This window comes from Bufo gargarizans, chromosome 6 (genome assembly GCF_014858855.1).
Source record: "Bufo gargarizans isolate SCDJY-AF-19 chromosome 6, ASM1485885v1, whole genome shotgun sequence".
Classification (NCBI taxonomy): domain Eukaryota; kingdom Metazoa; phylum Chordata; class Amphibia; order Anura; family Bufonidae; genus Bufo; species Bufo gargarizans.
In genome coordinates, this window is record NC_058085.1 from 268,312,599 (window position 1) to 268,338,417 (window position 25,819).

The following is a 25,819-nucleotide window of genomic DNA, read 5'->3' on the forward strand; positions in this document are numbered from 1 at the left end:
AAGATAACCAAATCAAACAAATAAGTCAACTATGTTAGACCTGGTCATTTATTTATTGGGAAAAAAAATGATACAATATTACATGTCTGTGGGAGGTAAAAGTATGTGAAGCTTTGCCTTCAGGATCTGGTGTGACCCCTTTGGTCAGCAATAACTGCAAATAAATATTTCCAGTAATTGTTCATTAGTCCTGCACATCTGCTTCAATGAATTTTTGTATGATAAATGACTCCCATTGTTCCAATAGCCTTTTGACTTGTACAGGTAATCTTAAGCTAACTGCAATGGGCAGTAGTGTTCTTTTATTAAGGGCAGCAGCTTTATCCTTGCAATCCTGCCATTCACACCATTGTTGTTCAATGTTCTCCTGTTGGTGGACACATAAACATTAAAATAAGCTAATGTATAGAAGGCCTTAAGTTGCTTAGAGTTTACCTTGGGTTTCTTTGTGATCTCACGGATTATTACACGCCTTGATCTTAGCCTGATCGTTTGTTGGTCGACCATTCCTAGTTAGGGTCATAATAATTTGGAATTTGCTCCGTTTTTACACAATCTGGAGTCCAAACTTTAGAGATGGTTTTGTAATCTTTTATAGCTTGATAAGCATCAACAACTCTTCTTTTGAGGTATTCACAATTCTAATTCCACCTTTAAATTATTGCTAACCCTAAAGGTTCACATACGTTTGTCCCTCACAGAATTGTAACTTGTAGATTGCAAGCTTTTGCAGACAAGGTCCTCTCCACTTCTGTACCAGTCTGTTAATACGTTTCATAGTTATTGTACTTGTGTTGTTTTATATTATGTATTTATAATCCCTTTTAGATATACAGTGTCTTGAATCCAGAGGAAAAAAGCAGGCTGGTTTGAGAGCTGCATTTATACAAGCAGGCAAATAACGCAAGTTTGTGAGCGTTTGCGTGTTTGAGTTCAAGTGTGTGCAAATTGCCCATTTTGAATCGCACATCGAGTATCTAAACAGGCGAATTTCAACATTGAGAAGCGTTGACAATTTGGAAAAGAGTTTGCTGCTCACTGAGCAAGCACTCTATGGGGTAGATGTGGGGGAGGGTGGTAGCGAGTAGGTTCAGGAAAGTGAGGTAGCTAGCTGGGTAACAGAAAGCAGGGTAGAGGGAAGAGTGCCAGGGAGGCTAGCCCTGATCTGACACACCCCAAAAAGTTTGCAGAGTTGGCAGATGAGGGGGATGTCAGTTCAGGGAGAGCACTTCTGCATCCAGACACTTCCTCTGCCAGTCAGGGGAATGTCAGCCCCAGTAAGCAGGAGAGCATGGCAGGCCAGACAGGTGCTGGTAGTGGGCGACTCAATTATTAGGGGTACAGATAGGGCAATCTGTCACAAAGACTGGGATCGTTGAATGGTGTGTGTTGCGCTCGAGTTCGACACATCGCGGGGTTGAAAGATTACTGGGAGGGGCTGGAGAAGATCCAGCGGTCATGGTCCAATTACAAAGTTAGAGGTAGGTGGAGCGTCCTTAAAACTGATTTTAGGGGTTTAGGTCAAAAGCTTAGGGCAAAGACCTCAAAGATAGTATTTTCCAAAATACTACCGGTACCACGAGCCATACAAGAAAGGCATCGGGAAATTAGGGAGGTTAACAAGTGGCTCAAGAACTGATGTAGGAAGGAGGGGATGGGTTCCTGGAGAACTGGACCGATTTCTCTTTTGGCTACAGGCTCTATTGTAGGGATGGACTGCACCTGAATAGGGAAGGGGCAGCTGTGTTGGGGGGGAGGAGTGTTTAAACTAGGGACTGGGGGGGAGGGTAATTACATTATAGGATGGGAAGATAGTGCCGATAGACAGCGGGGGCAAGGTAATGGGACTGGGGAAGAAATGGAAGGAGGCACTATAACAGCTCAGAAGAAAAAGTGTAGGGACAAAATATACATAAACCTTTTAAATGTATGTATACTAATGCCAGAAGCCTGACTAATAAAACTGGGGAACTAGAATTAGTGATGTGTGAGGAGGACTGTGACATAGTGGAAATAACTGAGACATGGCTGGATGATAGCTATGACTGGGTGGTTAATGTACAGGGTTACAGTCTGTTTAGAAAGAATCGCCAGAACCGGAGAGGGGGAGGGGTCTGCCTTTATGTAAAGTCTTGTCTAAAGCCCACACTCCGGGAAAATATAAGTGAGGGACATGAACATGTGGGTAGAAATACATGGAGGCAAAAACAATAATAAATTACTAATAGGAGTTTATTATAAACCATCTAATATACTAGAGTCCACAGAAAATCTGCTACTAAATGAGATAGAGGAGGTGGCAAATCATAATGAGGTGGTTATTATGGGGGACTTCAACTACCCAGATATAGACTGGGAAACTTAAACTTGTATATCTCATAAAGGAAACAGGTTCTTGGCAATAACCAAAGTTAATTACCTTTCCCAACTGGTTCAGGACCCGACTAGAGGGACGGCCATACTGGACTTAGTATTAACCAATAGACCTGACAGAACAACAGATGTGCAGGTCGGGGGACACCTGGGAAATAGTGACCATAAAGTAATAACCTTCCAATTATACTTCAAAAGAGTGTTTCTTCAGGGAGGAACAAAAATACCAAACTTCAAAAAAGCTACGTTTAGCCAACTAAGAGAGGCCATAGGCCTAACTAACTGGGACAAAGTCCTCAAAAATAAAAATACAGCCACAAAATGGGATATTTTTAGAAGCATCCTAAAATCTAATTGTGAGAGGCACATACCTTATGGAAATAAAAGATTAAGGAACAAGAAAAAACAATGTGGATAAATAGAAATGTAAAGAAAGCAAGACATGACAAAAATAAATCATTTAAATCACTAAAACAGGAGGGTTGCGAGAAAGCACTGAAAAACTAAGGGAAAAAAATAGAATATGTAAAAAACAAATAAAAGCGGCCAAACTAGAGATCGAGATATTAATTGCAAGAGAGAGAGAGTAAAACTAACCCTAAAATGTTCTTCAATTATATAAATGGTAAAAAGTAAAAATCTGAAAGTGTCGGCCCTCTACAAAGTAACGAGAGGGGTAGTTGCAGAGAGTGATGAGGAGAAAGCAAAGCTATTAAATATTTTTTTTCTCCACTGTATTTAATGAAGAAAATAAACTGTCAGATGAAATGCAGGGTATAAAAGTTAATTCCCTATTAAAATTGCCCTGTATGACCCAGGAAGAAGTACAGCGGCATCTTAAAAAGATTAAAAAAGACAAATCGTCAGGACCAGATGGCATGCACCCCCGTATCCTAAGAGAATTAAGTAATGTCATAGCCAGACCCTTATTTATGATATTTAAGGACTCTATACTGACAGGGAGTGTTCCACAGGTTTGGTGCATAGCAAATGTAGTGCCAACATTTAAAAAGGTTCCAAAAACGGTGCCTGGAAACTATAGGCTGGTAAGTTTAACATCTGTCGTGGGTAAACTGTTTGAAGGTTTTCTAAGAGATGCTGTCTTGGAGAACCTCAAGGAAAATAAGCAAATAATGCCATATCAGCATGGCTTTATGTGAGGGATTGTTCATGTCAAACTAATTTATTCAGTTTCCATGAGGAGGTAACGGTAAGTTCTAGACTTGACAGCGGCGAGTAAATGGATGTCGTATATCTGGACTTCTCCAAAGCATTTGACACTGTACCACATAAAAGGTTAGTATATAAAATGAGAATGCTTGGACTGGGAGAAAATGTCTGTATGTGGGTAAGTAACTGTCTCAGTGATAAAAAACAGAGGGTGGTTATTAATGGTACACACTCAGATTTGGTCACTGTCACTAGTGGGGTACCTCAAGGGTCAGATTTGGGCCCTATTCTCCAATATATTTATTAATGATCTTGTAGAAAGCTTGCACAGTAAAATAAAAATTTTTGCAGATGACACTAAACTGTGTAAAGTAATAGACACGGAAGAGGACAGTATACTGCTACAAATAGATCTGAATATTGGAGGCTTGGGGAGATAAGTGGCAGGTGGGTTTTAACACTGACAAATGTAAGGTTATGCTCATGGAAAGGAATAATACAAGTCACCCGAACGGTAAAACACTGGGTAACACTGACATGGAAAAGGAACTAGTAATTTTAGTGAACAGCAAACTAAGCTGTAAAAACGAGTGTCAGGCAGCTGCTGCCAAGGCCAATAAGATAATGGGTTGCGTCAAAAGGGGCATAGATGCCTGTAATGAGAGCATAGTCCTACTACTTTACAAATCACTAGTCAGACCACACATGGAGTACTGTGTACAGCTCTGGGCCCCTGTGAACAAAGCAGACATAGCAGAGCTGGAGAGGGTACAGAGGAGGGCAACTAAAGTAATAACTGAAATGGGGGGACTTCAGTACCCTGAAAGATTATCAACCCTAATTATTCACTTTAGAAAAAAGACAACTGAGGGGAGATCTAATTACTATGTATAAATATATCAGGGGTCAGTACAGAGATCTATCCCATCAGCTATTTATCCCCAGGACTGTGACTGTGACAAGGGGACATCCTCTGTGTCTGGAGGAAAGAAGGTTTGTACACAAACATAGAAGAGGATTCTTTATGGTAAGAGCAGTGAGACTATGGAACTCTCTGCCCGAGGAGGAGGTGATAATGGTGAGTACAATAAAAGAGTTCAAGAGGGGCCTGGATGTATTTATGGAGTGTAACAATATTACAGGCTATAGCTACTAGAGATGGGTCGTTGATCCAGGAAGTTATTCTGATAGCCTGATTGGAGTCGGGAAGGAATTTTTTTCCCCTTGAGTGGGGAAAATTGGCTTCTGCCTCACAGTTTTTTTTTTTTTTGCCTTCCTCTGGATCAACTTGTAGGATAACAGGCCGAACTGGATGGACAAATGTATTTTTTCCGCCTTATATACTATGTTACTATGCTACTATGGAATTAACAGTGCTTTCAGATACAAAAATTCTAAAATAATAATGCAAGATTGGATAATTTTCCTTAATAAATAAATGACCAAGTCTATTATTTTTGACTCATTTGTTTGATTTGGTTATCTTTATCTACTTTTAGGACTTGTGTGAAAGTCTGACATAGTTTTAGGTCAAATTTATGCAGAAATATAGAACATTCCGACGTGTTCAAGCACCACTGTAGTTACTTCCTTCCCCACATATTTCCCCAATTTGGCAAACAAGCATGTTTTTTTGTACAGGGATGGGTATGGTAGAATTCTTTCAATGTGATTACCAGCCAAGGAAATTAAGAAAGTAGACTGTCTGGGTGACCATATGACAGAAAAAAATTCTCTGTAAAAATGAATATTGCTGACAATGGTCCCTAGCAGATAGCTATTTACTGTCCAAGAAACTGCAGATTGGCAAGGTTTAGATCACAAAGAGCCGAGCCTACAACAAAGAGCCGAGCCTACAAAACTTTACATGCATTTTTGGAGCAGATGTATGTTTCAATTTTTAACTGGAGCTGTTTAATATGTTGTCATCTGCAATATTTCATCTTGTCACGGACAGCAGTTAAAGGTTTGTACTGTAACAGGACAGGGTGCAATGGTGATTTGCTCTGCTGTAGTTGTGGCAATGTATTTTTTTTATATTTTTTACTTCTCAGGCATTGTTTGCGTAATACCCCAGAGTTGGAGGTTTTACTATTTTGTACTCTGTTTACTGTATTTTACTTATTTCTGATGCAGTCTTATTGTACTAATGATATGTTATGTACCTGTTTCACCACTAGATGGAGTATGGTTGGCAATGTTTGGAAATAGGAATAGAACTTACCATTCCATTCCTCCCACGTTTGGTAGAAGTGGGCTAGGCCGACTTCCTGCCAAGGGTGGGGTTTGCTAGGGAGAGTCAGTCTAAAGATAGAGAGTGAGGAGTGAGGGGGAATGTGATCCATTGTCTACTCCTCTGGGCCATGAGCACCCCAGAGGCAGCTCATCTGTGAGGACCACTACTCCAGAGAGCCTACAGGGACCTATGTCCCAGAAGAATTGCAAGCTATGGCATATTAGTCAGCAAAGTGATCAGGCATCCGAGCTATCAATACTCATCTGCCAAAAGTGGTGGGAAACATGTTCAGACACCATCATGAGAGTCAGGACAGGCATAGCTAGAAGCCTGCATCATTCGGTGGACACCTACAGTCACAGGTGCCAGAGTAAAGCCGTAGGGAAGATATTCCAGAAAGAGACAGTGTCAGCTAGCAAACCTATGAATGTTACCCTTGCTGCATTGCCAGTCACCATACCGCATCATTTGGGAGGAGAGATTGCACCTTGTACGAACTGGTGCTGTATGTGCTGCTATCTGTTTTTTGCACTCAGTGAAAAAGAGGTTATTTGTTCAACCATCTCTGCCTGATTCCTTTCATCATCATCTCTTTCACTGCATCGAACCCCAGGGAGCAAAGGCCTGAGGTAGTACAGCGTGACACAACTACACTACATCAGCACCACTACCATTCCCATCCCCTACACCAGTTCCCACAGGGACTCGCTGCATTTGTACTTGGCTCAGGGATCATTTTGAATCTGTAAGCATATTTGAAAGCTTTAGAAATGTATAGGCAGTAATAAATGCAACAGTGCAACCTTTTACAGTCTTAGGTTTTAGGCTATAGAGTCAGACTGGCCCACCAGAGTACTAGAGGATCAACCATTGGGTCCATGTTCTGACACAATAAAGAACCTAATGGAGAAAAAAAAACCAGATCTAGCAGAAGACTATTTCATTTGGAGTTGACCTTGGAATAAGAACAGGGGTATATATGTCCAGCCTGGACCCAATGAGAAAAGGGGTCCATCACCATCTTATCATGACAAACTCAATGCATCCTAGTGTCTAGTTAATTACATGTAAAGGACTGTTAAACTATTGTCATAGCTGGTCACTAGTGGATTCAAATCTGCAAGAGAAGTTGGTAGATCATTAAACAACTTTCTGTTACATAAAAGGGGCCCACATACTTTTCTTGCAGAGGAGCCTTTTGCGATCTATGAGGCTGGGCCCTGAGGATCTTTTTCTCTGGTGGGCCCAAGGAACTCCAGTCCCGCGCCATTGGGCTACATGATAAGAGTCCCATTGGAAGCCCTTTTACCACAATATGTCACAATTGTTTTGAACAGTCCTGCTAATATCATAGGTAGGTATTGCAGCATGGCTTATTCACCAAACAGCAATAACACGACTTTGGTTTATGACAAGATGTGAGGATGTAAAGTGATTTAGGCTACTTTCACACTAGCGCTTGATCGGATCCGTTCTGAACGGATCCGATCATATTAATGCAGACGGAGGCTCCGTTCAGAACGGATCCGTCTGCATTAATAACTTAGAAAATTTTCTAAGTGCGCAAGATGCCTGAGCGGATCCGTTCAGACTTTCAATGTAAAGTCAATGCGGGACGGATCCGCTTGAAGATTGATCCATATGGTGACCTCTTCAAGCGGATCCGGTCCCATTGACTTACATTGTAAGTCTGAACGGATCCGCTCGCCTCCGCATGGCCAGGCGGACAGCTGAACGCTGCAAGCAGCGTTCAGCTGTCCGCCTGTCCGTGCGGAGGCGAGCGGAGCGGAGGCTGAACGCCGCCAGACTGATGCAGTCTGAGCGGATCCGCTCCATTCAGACTGCATCAGGGCTGGACGGAGGCGTTCGGGTCCGCTCGTGAGCTCCTTCAAACGGAGCTCACGAGCGGACCGACGAACGCTAGTGTGAAACTAGCCTTACCTGTAGTTCATAGAATCCATTACAAAGAGAATACAACCGTTTGTATTTGTCCATGGATATTTGCTTTGAGAGGTTCTGTCTCTTTTTCCATTGCTGATCACTTTTGCCTCTTCGATCTCCTATCTTCATATAATACTATTCCGCTCCTCTCTCTTATATAACTCTTTTCATGTACTTTAATGTTTTCCCTCTGCCAGGGAACTCAGGAGATTATGAGATGAACAGTCTGAGGCTTTTACCTTAGGTCAGCTCCATTGTGTAAAAGGTGCATTTACTTATTCTTTTTGATAATGATCATCTGTGTATTGTGCAGATTCTTATAGAAGTCAGTTTAGGCAAAATTAGAATGTGTCAGTTCAGACAAATGTCATAAATTATTCCTTTAAAATTGTGTGTATACCAGTGGTCCCTCAAGTTAAAATGGCCTCAGGTTACAACATTTTCAGCATACAATTTCCTGGGCCATTGTTACTTAATACTATGTTCAAAAGGTAATACTATAGACACTGCTGATCTGTGGCACATATAATTAAGTGGAAGATCCAGCCAATCAGCTTTAGCATAACTCTAGTAAACACCTGTATTACTGAAGTTCATGCAGCGATTTGCTGTCTAGTAGAGCCTCTCTGCAGTACAGTATAGAACTACATGTTCTACACTGCTCTAGAATCAGTGCTAGGAGAAGCAGCTCCTGTGGACATCAGATGAGAGTGACTTTAATTTATTTTTTTGGTACTAGTTTTTCATAGAGTTGTGGTCTCATATTACAGTGTTTTCAGCTTACTGTGGTGGCCCTGGAACAAATTAATATTGTATCTTGAGTGACCTCTGTATTTCTATACACCTTCCATTACACAATGTTAGTCAGAGGGTTCCTTGGACCCAGTAGAGGAAATGGTTCTCCTGAGGGCCCTCTGTCTATACAGAATATATGCACATCCACGTGTGGTAATTTGCAGCTTCTGGGTTCCAATGCAAGATATATAACAATGCTACAAACTATGATGAGTCACTTACTGTTGTCCTCATATGGAACGGAGGAACATTTTGGACCCTGTCAGACCTCATGGCCCAGGTATGGCTGCAACCTCTGCATTCTGTGTCACATTTAATTTGACCACTTTTCTTGGTCTAGATCAGCAGAATAGCTAAGAACTTTCTACATTAGAAGGGTAAATAATTTATTGTAAAATGGTCTGGTCGCTAGTACAGTCATATTTTGATCACTAGGCAAATGTTGTTTACTGCACAACATGAAAATGTAATTGAGATATTGTGATACAGTCACATAGTGTATTGTCAGTCACATTTTAGTTCAGTTGTGTTGCAGTCTCTTTTGTGTGGGGTAGTAGCCCTGAGAGAAGGCACTGTACCACAATATTCAGTGCAAAAGCTTTAAGGTACAGTCACATGTTGTGGTGACATTAAGTTCTGTTTATTGTTACTACAAAATCCCATGCTTTCACAAAAAAACAAAGCATTTTGGCACACTTTCGAGTTAATCACAGAAATAAATTGGCTCCACCATGTGATAATACCCTTAGAAATTTGTCTGCATTTAGAACAAACAGGGCAAATGAATTTGACATATTTGTGACTAAAACTGAGGAAAAACAGATAAATATGAACAAATAAGTCCCTTATATTCTACAACAGGCTTAGAAATTGGGGCAAGTAGAGAAGTACAGTACAGACCAAAAGTTTGGACACACCTTCTCATTCAAAGAGTTTTCTTTATTTTCATGACTATGAAAATTGTAGATTCACACTGAAGGCATCAAAACTATGAATTAACACATGTAGAATTATATGCATAACAAAAAAGTGTGAAACAACTGAAAATATGTCATATTCTAGGTTCTTCAAAGTAGCCACCTTTTGCTTTGATTACTGCTTTGCACACTCTTGGCATTCTCTTGATGAGCTTCAAGAGGTAGTCAACTGAAATGGTCTTCCAACAGTCTTGAAGGAGTTCCCAGAGATGCTTAGCACTTGTTGGCCCTTTTGCCTTCACTCTACGGTCCAGCTCACCCCAAACCATCTCGATTGGGTTCAGGTCCGGTGACTGTGGAGGCTAGGTCATCTGGCGCAGCACCCCATCATTCTCCTTCATTGTCAAATAGCCCTTGCACAGCCTGGAGGTGTGTTTGGGGTCACTGTCCTGTTGAAAAATAAATGATGGTCCAACTAAACGCAAACCGGATGGAATAGCATGCCGCTGCAAGATGCTGTGGTAGCCATGCTGGTTCAGTATGCCTTCAATTTTGAATGAATCCCCAACAGTGTCACCAGCAAAGCACCCCAACACCATCACACCTCCTCCTCCATGCTTCACGGTGGGAACCAGGCATGTAGAGTCCACCCGTTCACCTTTTCTGCGTCGCACAAAGACACGGTGGTTGGAACCAAAGATCTCAAATTTGGACTCATCAGACCAAAGCACAGATTTCCACTGGTCTAATTCCATTCCTTGTGTTTTTTAGCCCAAACAAGTCTCTTCTGCTTGTTGTCTGTCCTTAGCAGTGGTTTCCTAGTACATATTCTACCATGAAGACCTGATTCACACAGTCTCCTCTTAACAGTTGTTCTAGAGATGTGTCTGCTGCTCGAACTCTGTGTGGCATTGATCTCGTCTCTAATCTGAGCTGCTGTTAACCTGCAATTTCTGAGGCTGGTGACTCGGATGAACTTATCCTTCGCAGCAGAGGTGACTCTTGGTTGTCCTTTCCTGGTGCGGTCCTCATGTGAGCCAGTTTCTTTGTAGCGCTTGATGGTTTTTGTGACTGCACTTGGGGACAGTTTCAAAGTTTTCCCAATTTTTCGGACTGACTGACCTTCATTTCTTAAAGTAATGATGGCCACTCGTTTTTCTTTACTTAGCTGCTTTTTTCTTGCCATAATACAAATTCTAACAGTCTATTCAGTAGAACTATCAGCTGTGTATCCACCTGACTTCTCCACAACGCAACTGATGGTCCCAACTCCATTTATAAGGCAAGAAATCCCACTTATTAAACCTGACAGGGCACACCTGTGAAGTGAAAACCATTTCAGGTGACTACCTCTTGAAGCTCATCAAGAGAATGCCAAGAGTGTGCAAAGCAGTAATCAAAGCAAAAGGTGGCTACTTTGAAGAACCTAGAATATGACATATTTTCAGTTGTTTCACACTTTTTTGTTATGTATATAATTCCACATGTGTTAATTCATAGTTTTGATGCATTCAGTGTGAATCTACAATTTTCATAGTCATGAAAATAAAGAAAACTCTTTGAATGAGAAGGTGTGTCCAAACTTTTGGTCTGTACTGTATGTTCAAGAGCTCAGCTGAAGAGGCTACAGAAACTGGGTTAGAGTGGAGGGCCCCTTCTCCACGTAAGAGGACAGGAATAGTTAAAACTATATGTGAGAATTGGAGGCCCCTTGACCTTGTTCAGATTTTGCATTCAGGCCCAGGTACTATTATATGTACCTTTGGGTACACATTTCTCTAGTTACATTAGTAGTGCAGCAAAACATCTGTGAATGCTCTTATAATGTTTGGACAGTTTTAATTTGCTTAGTTAGTTTGGCTGTACACAATAGATGACTGACACAAGAGATAACCTCTCTCCTGACTACACCATACATGTACTACAAACAGTTGTTCTCAATAGATACAGGAGGAGTAATTCCAGCCATACAGGCAAGCATCTGCTTGAATGTGGCCATTCAGTCTTCAGTAGGATTGTTCATGTGAATTATCCTACCATCCCTACTAGGGATCCAGTTTTAAAAAGACTTGAGCAAGGTGGCAATTTATTGGCCTGATAAGGCAGATCATGCCAAAGACAAGTAGTTTCACTTAGACTGGAGTTTTAAAAACGGAGTGGTCACATTTATGCTAGAGAAAACTCTGCTGACGGTCATTGTGATCATTAAACAAAAGACATTTTGCCTGACAATTATTTTGGTCAGCTTAAGCCACTGCTGAAAACCTTCAGTTGTGGTTTACCTCCCCAAAAACAAAAGGATCAGGTATGTTGAATTCCAGCATGCCTGACCCTTCTCTTCCATGACATCTGCAGTTTGGCAAGAGTTAGGAGGCACCATATACATTAAGTGGTTGCCTGGCTGGTCCTACCAAAATCCAGGGGTTTGGCCCATATAAAGTAATTTATATGGATAGCTTTGGCCAACTTGATATTGAACTCATATAAGATAATGATGCTTAGATGGTCATTATAGGGATAACTAGTTGTGTTACCGTGAATTCTGAGATTTGGGAAAAAATAAGGTGCCTAAAGTTTACTAGACTATGATAAATAATATATACAAAAGATAACACACAGAGTAAAGTAAGTAACAGTCACAAAAGCCGTGAACAATTGAGCGAGGTCCCCATTGCCCAGTTCCCCACCTAGCCGACCCCCATATGATACAAAGAGAGATAATGGTGGCAAGACACTGATTACCCTGATGATGTCCTCAATGAAGCTAAGCTCTTTGTTACATAGCTAGATGTTTTCTAGCCTCCTGACCCCTCCTAAAAGTCTTTAGTGTGCAGTACACATGTAGTTACTTCACACTTAAGGAATCTGGCCAGGTACGGTACCAGGTACAACTAACCAACAACTACATTACAAGGAATTAAAAGGGGAAAGAACCACAAAAATACCTTGGCATACCCTAGTCCTTATCATGGTCCATAAGTATAAAATTAACATGCTATTGCCCTATTCTTATAAAAATGATTAACTTGATTGTTGAATTCAGTTTTATTTTGTTCTTAACGCATTTCGAGAATATGTGAAACATGATGATAAAAATACAATTGAATTAATTAACCAGGATTATGTGTGAGAAAACCCAGGTCCCTATAACCTCGGCACGCCTACAACTGCAGCAATAAAAGTTTTTACCCCATCCATGCTGCCAGCTTTCTAGAAGGCAGTGAACTGAATGAAACTGGATAATGACCTTCTTGTGGTAACTACAGCTTAGATCCAAAATTCACACAATTTTCGCAGTTATTCACAGAAATTATTTCCCTGAACAGCCTTTGAAACTCAGGTCCCCTTCTCGATCTTAACTCAAAGACACGTGGGAGATCTAATAGTGAAGTACTGACACAAAATTTATTATAAAGTATGCACATAACAATAAAACCAATAAAATCCTAGTCTTTCACCCCAGGCTCACCCGACCCTGGTTTTGTACTGCTTCTTCAAGGGATAACTTTTCCGTCACCATCCATATCCATAAAACACAATAACAAATGTACAGCACTATCTTTTTTACAATTAAATCATGACACATCATTTGTAAATTTACCTCATGATATTGAAAACTTTTCACAATTTGGTCTATTATTAGTCCGATTAGAAACTAGATTCCCTTTTTTCATTGTTTGACGCCTTTGAGCCTTTAAAAAACATGATGGCTTTATCTAATCGGAACTGGGACCCCCTTTCTTATTCTCACATCACTTTAAATCATCCAATAATATTGGAAAATCATCCATTAATAGAGTCTCCTATTCTTTCTTCTTTTGCTCAGATAACAAATCAAGCAGGGTTTTAAACCAAAATCAATATTGAGACTATGCAGTTGCTTGGTTGGTTTTGTTTCATCAGTCTGACCGATCTCCTTCTCCTCACCATTTCTTTTTATTCAGAACGATGCCAACAAAACTTAGGGGGAGATTTATCAAGACTGGCACTTTCTGCACCGGCTTTGATATCCTCTGCGCTGCCCAAAGATGTGCCTAATTCATGATGAGGCACAGGCATCTGAACAGTAGTCTGAGGCAAACTGGCATAAATGAAGATAAATTTGTTGTGGCTTCTGGTCATGCCCCCTTCCTGCTCTAACCATGCCCCCTTTCTGAAAAGTGGTGAGGAAACATAAAACTGGGAGGTGCAACAATTTTTTTTTTAAAGTCACAGTTGAAAAGTCAATAGGGGGTCATTTATTAAGCTGAAATACGCTGTGACAAAGCGAGGGGTTTTGTCTGTGAAGGCAGGTATTTTCCTCCCAACATGTGTGGCTGGGCTGGTTTCCAGCCAGGTGAAGTCAAATTCCGGAGTTTAAGTGCCGGTCTGGGTTATGGCAGCATCTGGCTGTCCTTAAATTGGCAGCTGGGCTCAGCAGCTGAGTCTCTGTGTTGGGATCTGGAAACCTTGTTTCTGGATGAAGGCTTGCTACCTGTTTGGTGTGAAAACAGGTTGGTGCTGCTATCAGCAAGGACTCTTTGAGGCAGAATTGCCACATGGTGTAAATTACCACCAACACCGCAAGGTGACTTTTTGTTTGAATATGACAGTTTGTTTTGTCACTTGCCTAAAGTGTGAATAAAACACTGAACTGTTTGATCCAAAGAACTTGTTGTTGCCTCTATACTGCGTCCGCTAATCTTGTCTACCAGAGCGAGTCCCCACAACGCCTATATTAGGTGTATTTTAGCATCTAGTTGCGCCGCAATCTGCAACTTCTCCCCGCTGATGTCAAGTCTAAAAAAGTGGGCATGGCATGGGCAGAGAAGGTGACCGGCCGACAGGCCTATCTCAATTACCAGTTTCTATACCTGTTTCAGGCGTAGAAAAAGGTCTAAATGTAAGACACCAAGGAAGCTTTCTTACATTTAGAAGTGGCAATGAATCCGCTGAAGTTAGGAAGAGGCCTCTGCCTCTTCATAACTTCGGCGGAACCGCCACCAGCTTAAAGGTTTATTAAGACCAGTGTCTAAAACACTTAATAAATGTGCCCCATGGTTTTGTGATTTTTTTTTAACGCCACCTTTCAGGAGCATGGAAGATAATTCTCTCCCTGTGAGTTTCAAGGCCTTTCCTTATATTTCTTGTATATGTGTCCTTAATTTGTGGAGGGTTTGACCTACATACTAGAGACCACACAGGCACGCTAGCATGTATATGCTCCCCGCATTATCACAGATAATGTTCCCTTTAATGGTAAACTCCATCTTTTTGATTGACTTTTCTGCAGTCTATCATACTGATTACAGCTCTTGCAAGGACCATAGAAACTGCACCATGTGAACATAAACCCTATCTCCTTGCCTTGATTGGGCTGTAAACTATTACGTACCAACTTTAGTCTTTAGGATGGCAGCATGCAAAATCTTTAATTGACTATTTATTGAAAAAGACATACTTCATTGGGATCCTGCAGCACCAGTAGTGATAAAGACTAAAACAAGGATTGTTTCTTTTTTTTTTTTTATTACAACTGCAGCAATGCCTATGATCCTCCAGTGTTTCATCTGGACACATTGGATGAGTGCTATATCAGATGATACTGTGGTCCTTTCAAGGAGGTGAGGTGAAGCAGGAGCAATGATCATATCTAGGCATATTACTACTGTGGTGCCTTACCCTAAGATCAGTAGGTAATCTCATGGTGTCGTATGTGAGATTTATGAATACGGTGTTACTGGTACTGGACATCCTTACTTCAAACTCAACTGTAATATCTTCTATTAATACCAATTTATGTTTAAAAGGGTTGTGTCGCTTCAGCAAATAGCATTTGTTATGTATAGAAAGTTAATACAAGCCACTTACTAATATATTGTTACTATCCATATTCCTTCCTTTGCTGGCTGGTGTAATTTTTCCATTACATTAAACACTGCTCGTTTCCATGGTTTCCACCCTGCAATCCATCAGCAGTGGCCATGTTTGCACACTATAAAAAAAGCACCAGCCTATGTGAGCTCCCATGGTCCCGGTCACCAGAGAGGCTGGCATTTTTCCTGTAGTGTGCAAGCACGAACACCACTGATGGATTACGGGTGGTCGTAACCATGGAAACAAGCAGTATATAATTTGATGGAAAAATTGATCCAGCCAGCAAAGGAAGCAATATGGGTAATGACAGTACATTAGTAAGTGGCTTGTATTAACGTCTTCTACATAATAAATGCTATTTGCTGAAGTGACACAACCCCTTTAAGGATTAGTGGTCCTTAAATCTACTTATTAACATAATATTCTTCCCTTTGATGCATGCATTACTCATGACAGGGATTCCGTATTTTCCTTGTATATATTTGGCTTCTGTATTATATCTTTTCCTGCGAAGATCAGCAGGAAGGCTCAGTGTGTATCTCATATGCTGGCTACATCTGCTCTGCACCAACTCTCATTTCCATGTCATTTTAAATAATTCACAGCCCATGGGCGCAAATAGCCCACGGGAAATCAAGGAAGGCCCAAAAGGATGCACCGAGAGACTTCCAGCTTAAACCATTACTGTATGACTGCTGGAATATCAACTCAATAAGTCATACAGTGGTCGGATACTCTGTGATCTTGTAATACTGCTGCCTGTAAGGAGATACTTCAGCTTGTAAGGACCAGACCTCTTACCTGGCTAAGTATGTTCTACTTGCTTTACAATTGGGGTCAACAAAATAGAAAGCCCGAATATAAAGTTAAGAATCTGCTGTACATCGATACAAGTCCGTAGGGTTTTGCAATGCAGGCTGAAAATAAAATATATTGTTCTCCAGCTATGTGCCGTGGGTTTATCCTATTGCAGAAGTGTCCTGTTATCTTTGCTTGATGTTCACAGACCTTTAAATTCTACATTTTCTTGTTGCATCATGTTATCTGAGAGACATAATGGGGAAGATTTACTAATCAGAATGCGCCAGAATTCTGGCTCAATTTACACAAAAAAACTGGCATACATGCTTTGTAACATGTTTATTACCGTATTTTTTGCCCTATAAGATGACCCTGCAAGATGCACCTAGGTTTTAGAGGACAATAAGACCTTAGATCAGGAATCAGACCCCCCATGTTAATCAGACTTCAGCTCACCACCCCAGTCAGACCCTCAATGTTAATAAGACCCTCAATCACACCTCAGATCAGACCCCCAATGTTAATAAGACCCCAATAAGACCGCAGATCATACCCAAAACCAGACCTTAGCTCAAACCCCAATGTAAATTACCCCCAATCAGCCCCAATATAAATAAGACTCCCCTATTCAGACCTCAGATGAAACCCCCATACCTTAGATGAGATCCCAACCATGCTTCAGATGAGTGCACCATGCCTGAGATCAGCCCCATGCCTCAGATCAGCCCCCCCCCCCCCAATGCTGCAGAGCAAATAATATTTTAAAAAAATCAACTTACCTCTCCTGCTCTGGACGCCACTGCTCCTAGGATCCAACTCTCTACACGCTGTACTGTGACACTGTGCACAGTCACAGTATGGCCAACGGCAGAGGACCAGAAATCGGTGAATACAGAGCCCACTGCATTCACCGCTTCTGGTTCCTCTGGTACTAATGGAAGCTCTCATTAGTATTCGACCCCATAAGACGAAGTTACATTTCTCCCCCGCGTTTGGGGTAAAAAAGTGCGTCTTAAGATGTGAAAAATATTGTGTTTTAGGCACTCTCAGACACCATTTGGAACTAGTCTGACAATGGGGTGTGACATATTGAAAATGGGCACAACTTTCTTTTGCTGCCATATGCCAAAAATAAGCCAAAACTTTGGCACATTGGAGTAACCTAGGCCAACAATTAATCTGTGTAAATTAAGACTCAACAGTCTGTAGGTGCGCCAGATTTATCAACTAGCATCAGCCACTGTGATAAATCTGGTGCAGTTTAAGAATTTCTGGGGGAGATTTATCAAAACTGGTGTAAAGGAAAACAGGCTTAGTTGCCCATTGCAACCAATCAGATTCCATCTTTAATTTATCAGAGCTCCTTTAGAAAATGAATGGCGGAATCTGATTGCTTTTTAATTGCAACCAAGCCAGTTTTCTCCTTCTAAGTTTACACTGTGTTACTTTTAGACAGTATTAATTAATGTAGACCAATGTGACAGTTTTTTTTTTTACAATACATTACAACCTCGGCTAATTGTTGCGTTCCATAGGACACAACCGACAGGGCTTGGACACTATAACATACCTTATTAAGGATTATTTTTTGTCATTCTAGGAGACAACCCCTATGTTCCTAATGTGTGCCCCATAAAACACACACACACACACACACACACACACACATCATGGTGCTCATATTACTGCTCTGTTTCTGGCTACTTCTAGTCCCTGCAGGTCCAGTATTTGGTCCTGTTACCACTGCAGCCAATTAGACCTCAGCGGTCACATCTGCTTGAATATCATGTCATAGGACCAAGCCACTTCCTGTCCCTGCAGAAACCGGAAGCAGCCAGGCATGCTGCGGACAAGTAAGTGTGTTTTTTATGGTGTACACTTTAAAACTATAGGGGTTGTTGGATCCTAGGTTGGATAATCCCTTTAAGATGCATTTGATGGTGTGCCATCAAAACGGTAAATTCTTTTTTTTCACAGCCAGCCATTTTAGGGTCTGATTAGATGCCTATGGCCAGTGAATACAACTGACTCACAATGCCCTCTGTACAATCATTCACTGTAATGAGACAGTTTGTGAATATAAGATGTTCAGCGAAAGTCACGGTGACCCAACAATCTAATTGTCACAGATCCCCAGTTATAACATATTCTGACATATCTCAGTGACATATTAGAAGGTATGTTCTATATGACCTTCCCTTTAAAAGATCTCCTTTGCTATGCTTATGGATCACCCCTGCTTCAAATAGGAGTAATTCCAAAATCTAGTGCAGTATTTTATATGGTCATTCCACACTAGACACAGTCCACTCTACGTGAAACTGGCTTGGTGAAGCACTATTCAAAGGCACCATAAAACCATAGTACTGCTTAAAGGGTGCAATAGACATATCAATCTTCACTGTCCAAATTAGCTGTTTCCTAAAGGAAAATAAAGCTGTTCCCCCGTGATCCTTAATATGTCCCACAGTATATAGCTCTAAAGGAAGAAATGATGGAAAGCTGCCCCCCCCCCACCCCATAAAATAACACAGGGAGGTTCATTCCAATGAGGAACCTTAATCTGGTCAGAAAGGTTACATGCTGTGCCATACAACATCACATAGAGTTAAGCTTTTAAAAAGCAAAGCTTCTCTGTGCAATCCTAGATTTGTATTAGGGTCGTATTACAACGCCCAATATTCGGCAGTTCGAGTGCCGATGGACGATCCATTCGTTTGCACTGGCCTGATTCCATAGGCCGATGCAAATTGAATGTAGAGGGAAGGTTGGCTACCACAGTCATTATCGTTCCGCTCTATACATTATCAGCAACACATCCCTGATTACACAGTGAGATGTGCTGCCAATAATCGTGTATCTTTCATCCTGGTTAAAGATACAAATCAGCTGAAAAATTTGCTCATTCATCAGCTGATTGGCCGCTCAATCATATGGGTAAATTATTGGGAAAGAGCTTTCCTATGATTGCTTGTTCCTGATAATGGTACCAAAAATCTTGCGGTCAATAGGGCCCTTATTCATGTGTGGCAGACAGCCCTACCAAAGCAGACCTCTCTAACCCAAAGAAAATGGGCTAAGACTTTGGTAGCAGGGTTTGTGTGTTGGCTCATCTCTAGAAGGTTAATGTTATATCACCTTTGCTCAGCTCAATACGTACCTTTGTTTTTTGTTTCTTAAAATCCTAGAAGAAACAGGTGGTTTCATTGTCTAGTGGAGTACCTGGGGCACCCTGCTCCGTGTTCCCAGAATTGGAATATAAACTCAGTTGTAAATCAAGTATCTATATTTTCAGATGTATGTCCATTTCTCTTTAAAGGGAATGTGCAATATTCTTTATGCTGCCCTTACCAAGGACAACATAAAGTAGTGACAGAAATGCTGAAATCAAACATGCTAAAGTTCAAAGAAGCACTCTCACAAAAATTGTATTCTCTGATCTGTTAGAAAGGTACATGATATAAACTGTAGCAAAGGTTATTTTCTTACCAGTGACTGTATTTGTGAGTTATAACCTCCATTCAGATCCTCAACTGTGTCTGTGACCAGCACTCTGATCTCCAACTGACATAGCATTTTTTTAGGTATGGACAAGAAGGCAATGTCTCTATGTATTTCTATGGGAGCCTCAATGTCATTCTCAATGGAATGAGTAGAAAAGTGACTTCCTGTGAGTGCGGCAACATTACCTGGAGAAGAGTCAAGTGCTGCTAGTGAAGAGTCCGGCTTATTCATGAGCTCCTTCCTTCTCTTCCAATTTGTCCATCCTTTCCTTATTTTTCTCCCTGGGGGAATCCTGTCAGTCATCAATTGGTGGGTAGAGGGAGAACTCCTGAATAAGCCAGACTCTTCCTAGCAGTACGTGACTCTTCTCCAGCACAGGGTCCGCATTAATATGACAGCTACTTTACCAGATAAGTGATTTTAGTGTCTGACACTAATTTATGCTGCCATCAGTAAGGGTAGCATGAAGAAGGTGACAGGTTCCCTTTAAAACACATTTTGCTATATTATAGAGTCTGAAACCTTTAAATATTAAATGGATATATAACCAATAGATTTTTTTTATCAGCAGAACAGCAGTTCACCATTTGTCGTCAACATACAGATTTTTTTTTATATAATATGTCACATTAACTTTCCCCCCCCCCCAAAGCCCAAGTTAGAAATATGCATAGCCTCCTCCGATATCTGAGTAAACAGTTTGAAGTAGACATAAAAGTAGACACAAAAGGGGCATTCATATAGAAAAAAAAAAAGATTTCTCTGAAACACAAAGATTGGCAACATTGGACCCCCACCCCCAAACGGCAAAGTCCAAATTACATATCAAGGGGCAGTATTGTGCATTTATTCCAAAGTAATATATTGGATGGCAGATTTGGGTAATCCAGCCAAGGACCACAAATTTCATCAAAGTTATGAAGAGCATTGTTTATCCAATAGACCCCTTTTTCCAAATCTATCACCCCATTCAACTTATTCTTAAATTCTTGGATAGTGGGTGGCGCTACCTGTAGCCAATGGAAGTTTAAAAGCTTCCTGGCTTGGAATACCATTCGTGAAATACTCACATTAGTAGGATCGTCCACCCCTTCCAGATACCAGTGCACTTCTGTAATAGCGCATTATACTTCTTGACATATGACTGATCACTGTAATATTACAGTTTTGTATAAGTTGCTGCTCCTATTAACATATTTTGCGGTTTATTTCAGGTATACCAAGATGAAAACTGCAACCAACATCTATATCTTCAACCTGGCCTTAGCAGATGCCTTAGTGTTGATAACTCTCCCATTCCAAGGGACTGATATTATTATGGGAATTTGGCCCTTCGGCAATGCGCTCTGTAAGATTGCCATAGCTATTGACTACTACAACATGTTCACCAGTACCTTCACGCTGACCATGATGAGTGTGGACCGTTACATTGCCATCTGTCATCCTGTGAAAGCCCTTGACATCCGTACTCCACACAAAGCGAAAGTCGTCAATGTCTGCATCTGGATTCTAGCCTCCTGTATTGGAATCCCTGTTATGGTCATGGGGTCAGCAGAGATGGATAATGAGGGTCAGTATAAAAGTAATTTAAGAAAATAAGATGCTTTTCTCATAGATAATAATGCCTATTAGAGCCAAATGCAGAAATGTTGTTTGCCTGTAGTCACCACTAGTGGGAGCTTTAGCGCTTACTGCATACTTTTAATAAAAAAAAATCCTCAAAGTGGGGGTTACAGGCACTAGCTTTTATGTATGCACAGGATTTGGAGCTTTGTATAAGAAAAAGTATCTTTCTTTGTCATCTGGGAGGTTGACATACTGAATAATATTTAGATATTTAATGATTGCACTCTATTCTGTTACATCCTTTTAGATGTTTTTTTTTTAGAGAAAGCAGTTTCTTATTGACTGATAACCTGTAATCCTTTGGATTTTTGTTTTAGCACACAAAATGTACACTTCCGCTGTGTCTGCTCTCTAGGCCTCATATGCACGACCGTTCAGTTTTTTGCGGTCCGCAAACCGCGGATTCGTAAAAAACAGAGGCCGCCCGTGTGCCTTCCGCAATTTGCCCAATGTAGAAATGCCTACTCTTGTCCGCAAAACGGACAAGAATAGAACATGTTATATTTTTTTAGCTGGGCCACGGAACGGAGCAACGGATCGGACAACACACAGAGTGCTGTCCGCATCTTTTGCGGCCCTATTGAAGTGAATGGGTCCGCATCCAAACCGCAAAAACTGCGGCTTGGATGAGGACCAAAACAATGGTCGTGTGCATGAGCCCTTAATCATACTATACCACAATACTGGCATACTACAATTAAACCTAATCTGCAGAGTGAGAAATAGGTCTTTCCAGCAGTGAAATATTATTATAATTAAGGTTGATTTGAAAAGAAGGCTCAATTCGCCAAATTTATAATTATCCGAGGCTAGTGTAACTCATGACCTTCTTTTATGATTTTGCAGGGTTTTTTTTTATTTTTTTTTTCCAGATGACCCAATTTTATTCTCAACCGAGGTTGAAATTAATGTAGTTGCGCTTACTTTCTAATGTGCACACACAGCAAACTAAGGAAGAGGCATTACGGAGCGGAAGAATCAAGAGGGGAAAAAACAAGCAAAACAGACGCTTCTGAAACTGATCTGCTGGGTTTAACGCTACCACATCCATCCCTGTCACTGTAATATCACATAGCTTTCAGTCACATCTATAATTCATGGGCTCTGCTTATACTGCAGGGTGCTTGCTTCTAGGTAAAATGTATGATTGCAAATGTGGACAGCTGCCTTTAGTGCTTGCTACGTGACTGGAGAATAGGATTGGATATAAGGCTCATTTTCGAAGCTGCATAGGCATATTGCCCAAATGACCTCTAATGATGCTTTGTCCTTCTACAAGTGAAGGCAATTAAGGCTTTTTACACGAGTAGATAATTGACTTGATCGAGCAACGAACAAATTGCTATTCGAGTTGTTAATGTTTGTAAGGTAACCCCTTTAGATGCGCAGAGTACCTTTTAAAAATTTGTGTTTGCGATTGTGAAATAGATCATATGTAAGGCTAGCAGTTGCATTTAGATAAATATAATTCACTGTGTGGGTGTTTTGGGGGAAATAAAGGCATTGTGAAAAGGTTGTGTTAAAAAGGTCTCTAAAGACCCTTTTTTCCACCTTATTTACCACCAAAGACCACCTTCCCTCCTGTTTGCCATCTCTGTTTTGTCTTCGGTTGAGACAACACGGTTGAAAGATGAGCTTGTGAGAAAAATCATCTCCTTGCCAAGGAAATATTGGATTATGTTTAAGAGATGGAGCTTGAGGAAAATCGGCAAGGATTTGGACCAAAAAGTGGTTCCAGAAAATAAAATACACGTTGTCTTATATGGGGCTGATGAAAGAAATTTTGAATCCATACCCTTTTATGATTTGTGCACGTATTTCCGGCTGAGGCAATTGACTTGAGTAGCGTAACGATTTCACACCCACAGTGGAATGGTCTAATCAGCTGTAAATGATACCTGTTTACACTTGTGGAATTCTAGACAAGGAATGATGATTTAGACGCCTACCTCAGTGATTCCAAGAACAACAAACGAAACAATTATTGCTCATCGTTCGATCCATCAATTGTGTAGCGGGGCCTTTCGAAGTTGGGGATCATTTTCACTTATCGGGTATGGGAAACAGCTTACTGTTGTAACGGTCACATACACACACGGGGGGGGGGGGGGTAGGATAGTGACCACTGCGCTCCACCCTCACCCCTGGCCCTGCCTACTTTGCTCGCAAGTCCTGATGACAGGGGACAACTGGACTGCAGTCCCTAGCTTAGAATACGTTCTGGGAGGACAAACAAGACAAACAACGGATAGTGAACGGACCAAGTCAATACCAAGAGAGCAACGAAGTACAAATGGAGTAAGCAGAGAATAGTCAGGAGAAGCCGGGGGTCAAATACCAGGAGAGTAATAAAGTACCACAGGAGTCCGCAGAGAATCGTCAGGTGGAAGCCGGGGTCAGAATATCAGGAGAGCAGCGCAGTACAGGAGGAGCAGGCAAAGGATCGTCAGGGAACACAGGAACAGGTAAGTATGCCAGGTAACAGAATCGCAAATTAAGCTAATTAAAAGGCAACCTGTGGCCAGCTTGCTGCCTGTAAAATACTACCTGGGGTCATGTGACGTGTCCAGCGCCACATGACCCATGCTGCTGAATACAGCTGAGCACCAAGTGCCCAGCTTGGTGCTCAGACCTCCCCTGGTTCCCGGGGAAACTGAGGACGCCGGCCACGCTGAGGAGATGTGCGCAGCCAGTACGTCCCAGCAATAGGCCGGCAGCCTATCAGAGGCCGGTGCAGGTGGCGCGATGACGTCATCGCGCCACCTGAGCCAGCGAGGGACACAGGCCGTAAGAGGCCTGCATCGCATCGCTGGAGGAGGTAAGTATAAGTTGTTTTTATTATATATATGTACAAATTACAGTACTGGAACATAAGGGGTCTGCTGGTACATGATAGGGGGGACTACTGGCACTTAAGGGGGACTACTAGCATGTAAGGGGGGCCACTGGTACATAAGGGGATCTACTGGCACATAAGGGGGGCTACTGGCACATAAGGGGGGCTACTGGCACATAAGGGGGGCTACTGGCACATAAGGGGGACTACTGGAACATAAGGGGGATACTGGCACATAAGGGGGCTACTGGAACATAAGGGGGGGCTACTGGCACATGATAGGAGGCTACTGGCACAAAAGGGTAGGGGCTGCTGGCACATAAGGGGGGCTACTGGCACTTGATAGGGGGATACTGGAACATGATGGGGGGCGACTGGCACATAAGGGGGCTACTGGCATATGATAGGGGGCACTCTGGCTACTGGCACATGAAGGTGGGGGGGCTCTTATTACTGGCACATGATTGGGCGCATCTATGGGGGCACATCTTACTGGCACATGATTAAGGGGCATCTATGGGGGCACTTATTACTGGCACATGATTGGGGGGCATCTATTGGGGCACTTATTACTGGCACATGATTGGAAGGCATCTACTGAGGCTAAAAAGAAGGGGTATTTATATGGGGGCTCTGTATTGGGGCATTTTATACTGGGACACATTATGATGGGTACTATGGGGAAGGAGGGAGAGGAGCACTATGGGGTCATCTACGGGGACACTGAGAAGGGGTATTTTACATTGGCACATTATGGGAACATTAGCTCAACTGGGGGCATTACAAGGGGGTATGTTTTGCACATTATAAGGAGAATTATTTCTCCTGGGGGGCCTTATGTTGGACTTTATTACTCCCCCATGGTATGACCCCCTAGTAGCAGCACCAGCCTCTCCCTGCTCTGCTATCCCTCTGCCCTTTCTCCAAATACTTATTATGAAATCTTTCTTATTAGGATAAAGCACAACATCAGCTCCGCCGAGCCCCCGGCCAAAGTGTTGAAGTGGTGTCCGAAATCCCCAAGGGCCAAGCCAAGTAATTGTAAGTTTTCATGTGGAGTATGTTTATGTTATACACATATAGCATACACTGTGCCACACAATATACAGTATACCTCTAAACTGTGTAGGGGTTATACTGTTTATTGTACAGCATAGCACAGAGGTTATATTGTCCGGCATGGTGTAAAGTCCATACATTTTATGTACAGTATACAGTAATCCGCCTTGACATCTATGCTTTGAATCTGGTTTTATGTTACTTGGTTTTTGTACATTTACTTGCGTGTGGTAGTTGAGAACTGCTGTGATTGGGTTTTAGTTAGTTATTAAATGCTAACATGACAGTTTTTTGGTTTTGCACATTATTGATGATTGTATTTTATGACTACTCTTCTAAGGGTATTGTCTTCCTTTATACTGCAGTTCTCCTGTACCACTCTGCCTGCGACCTTTAGCTGTTTAAGCAGTAATTTCAGATTTTATTTTGCTCTCAATAAATCTTGTGTTAAGCATAATTTTTTTTTTATAAAATAATATTAATAATAATAATAATATATATATATATATATATATATATATATATATATATATTGTGGGGGTTTAGCTCTTTTCCGGTGGTTGCAATCACACACTTCTTCACAGACACCAGGATTTAGGGGCCAAACTGTGCTTTATTGTGGCACACGGCATAAAGAAAAACACACAAAGCCAAAATAAAATACCCTGCCCGTCTGGGCCCTATCTAAACACATAGGTTTCCCTG

The 25,819-nt window shown here is 41.5% G+C and overlaps 1 protein-coding gene across 2 annotated transcripts in view; it reads left to right on the forward strand.

Annotated features, from left to right (window-relative positions):
- The window catches only part of OPRL1 (opioid related nociceptin receptor 1), a 108,614-nt gene that overhangs the window by 43,252 nt on the left and 39,543 nt on the right, over window positions 1-25,819 (forward strand). For both annotated transcript variants that reach the window (XM_044298675.1, XM_044298676.1), the window contains exon 2: window positions 20,808-21,163. In XM_044298675.1, coding sequence (XP_044154610.1) covers window positions 20,808-21,163 — 356 coding nt within the window. The remainder of the gene's footprint in view (window positions 1-20,807; window positions 21,164-25,819) is intronic.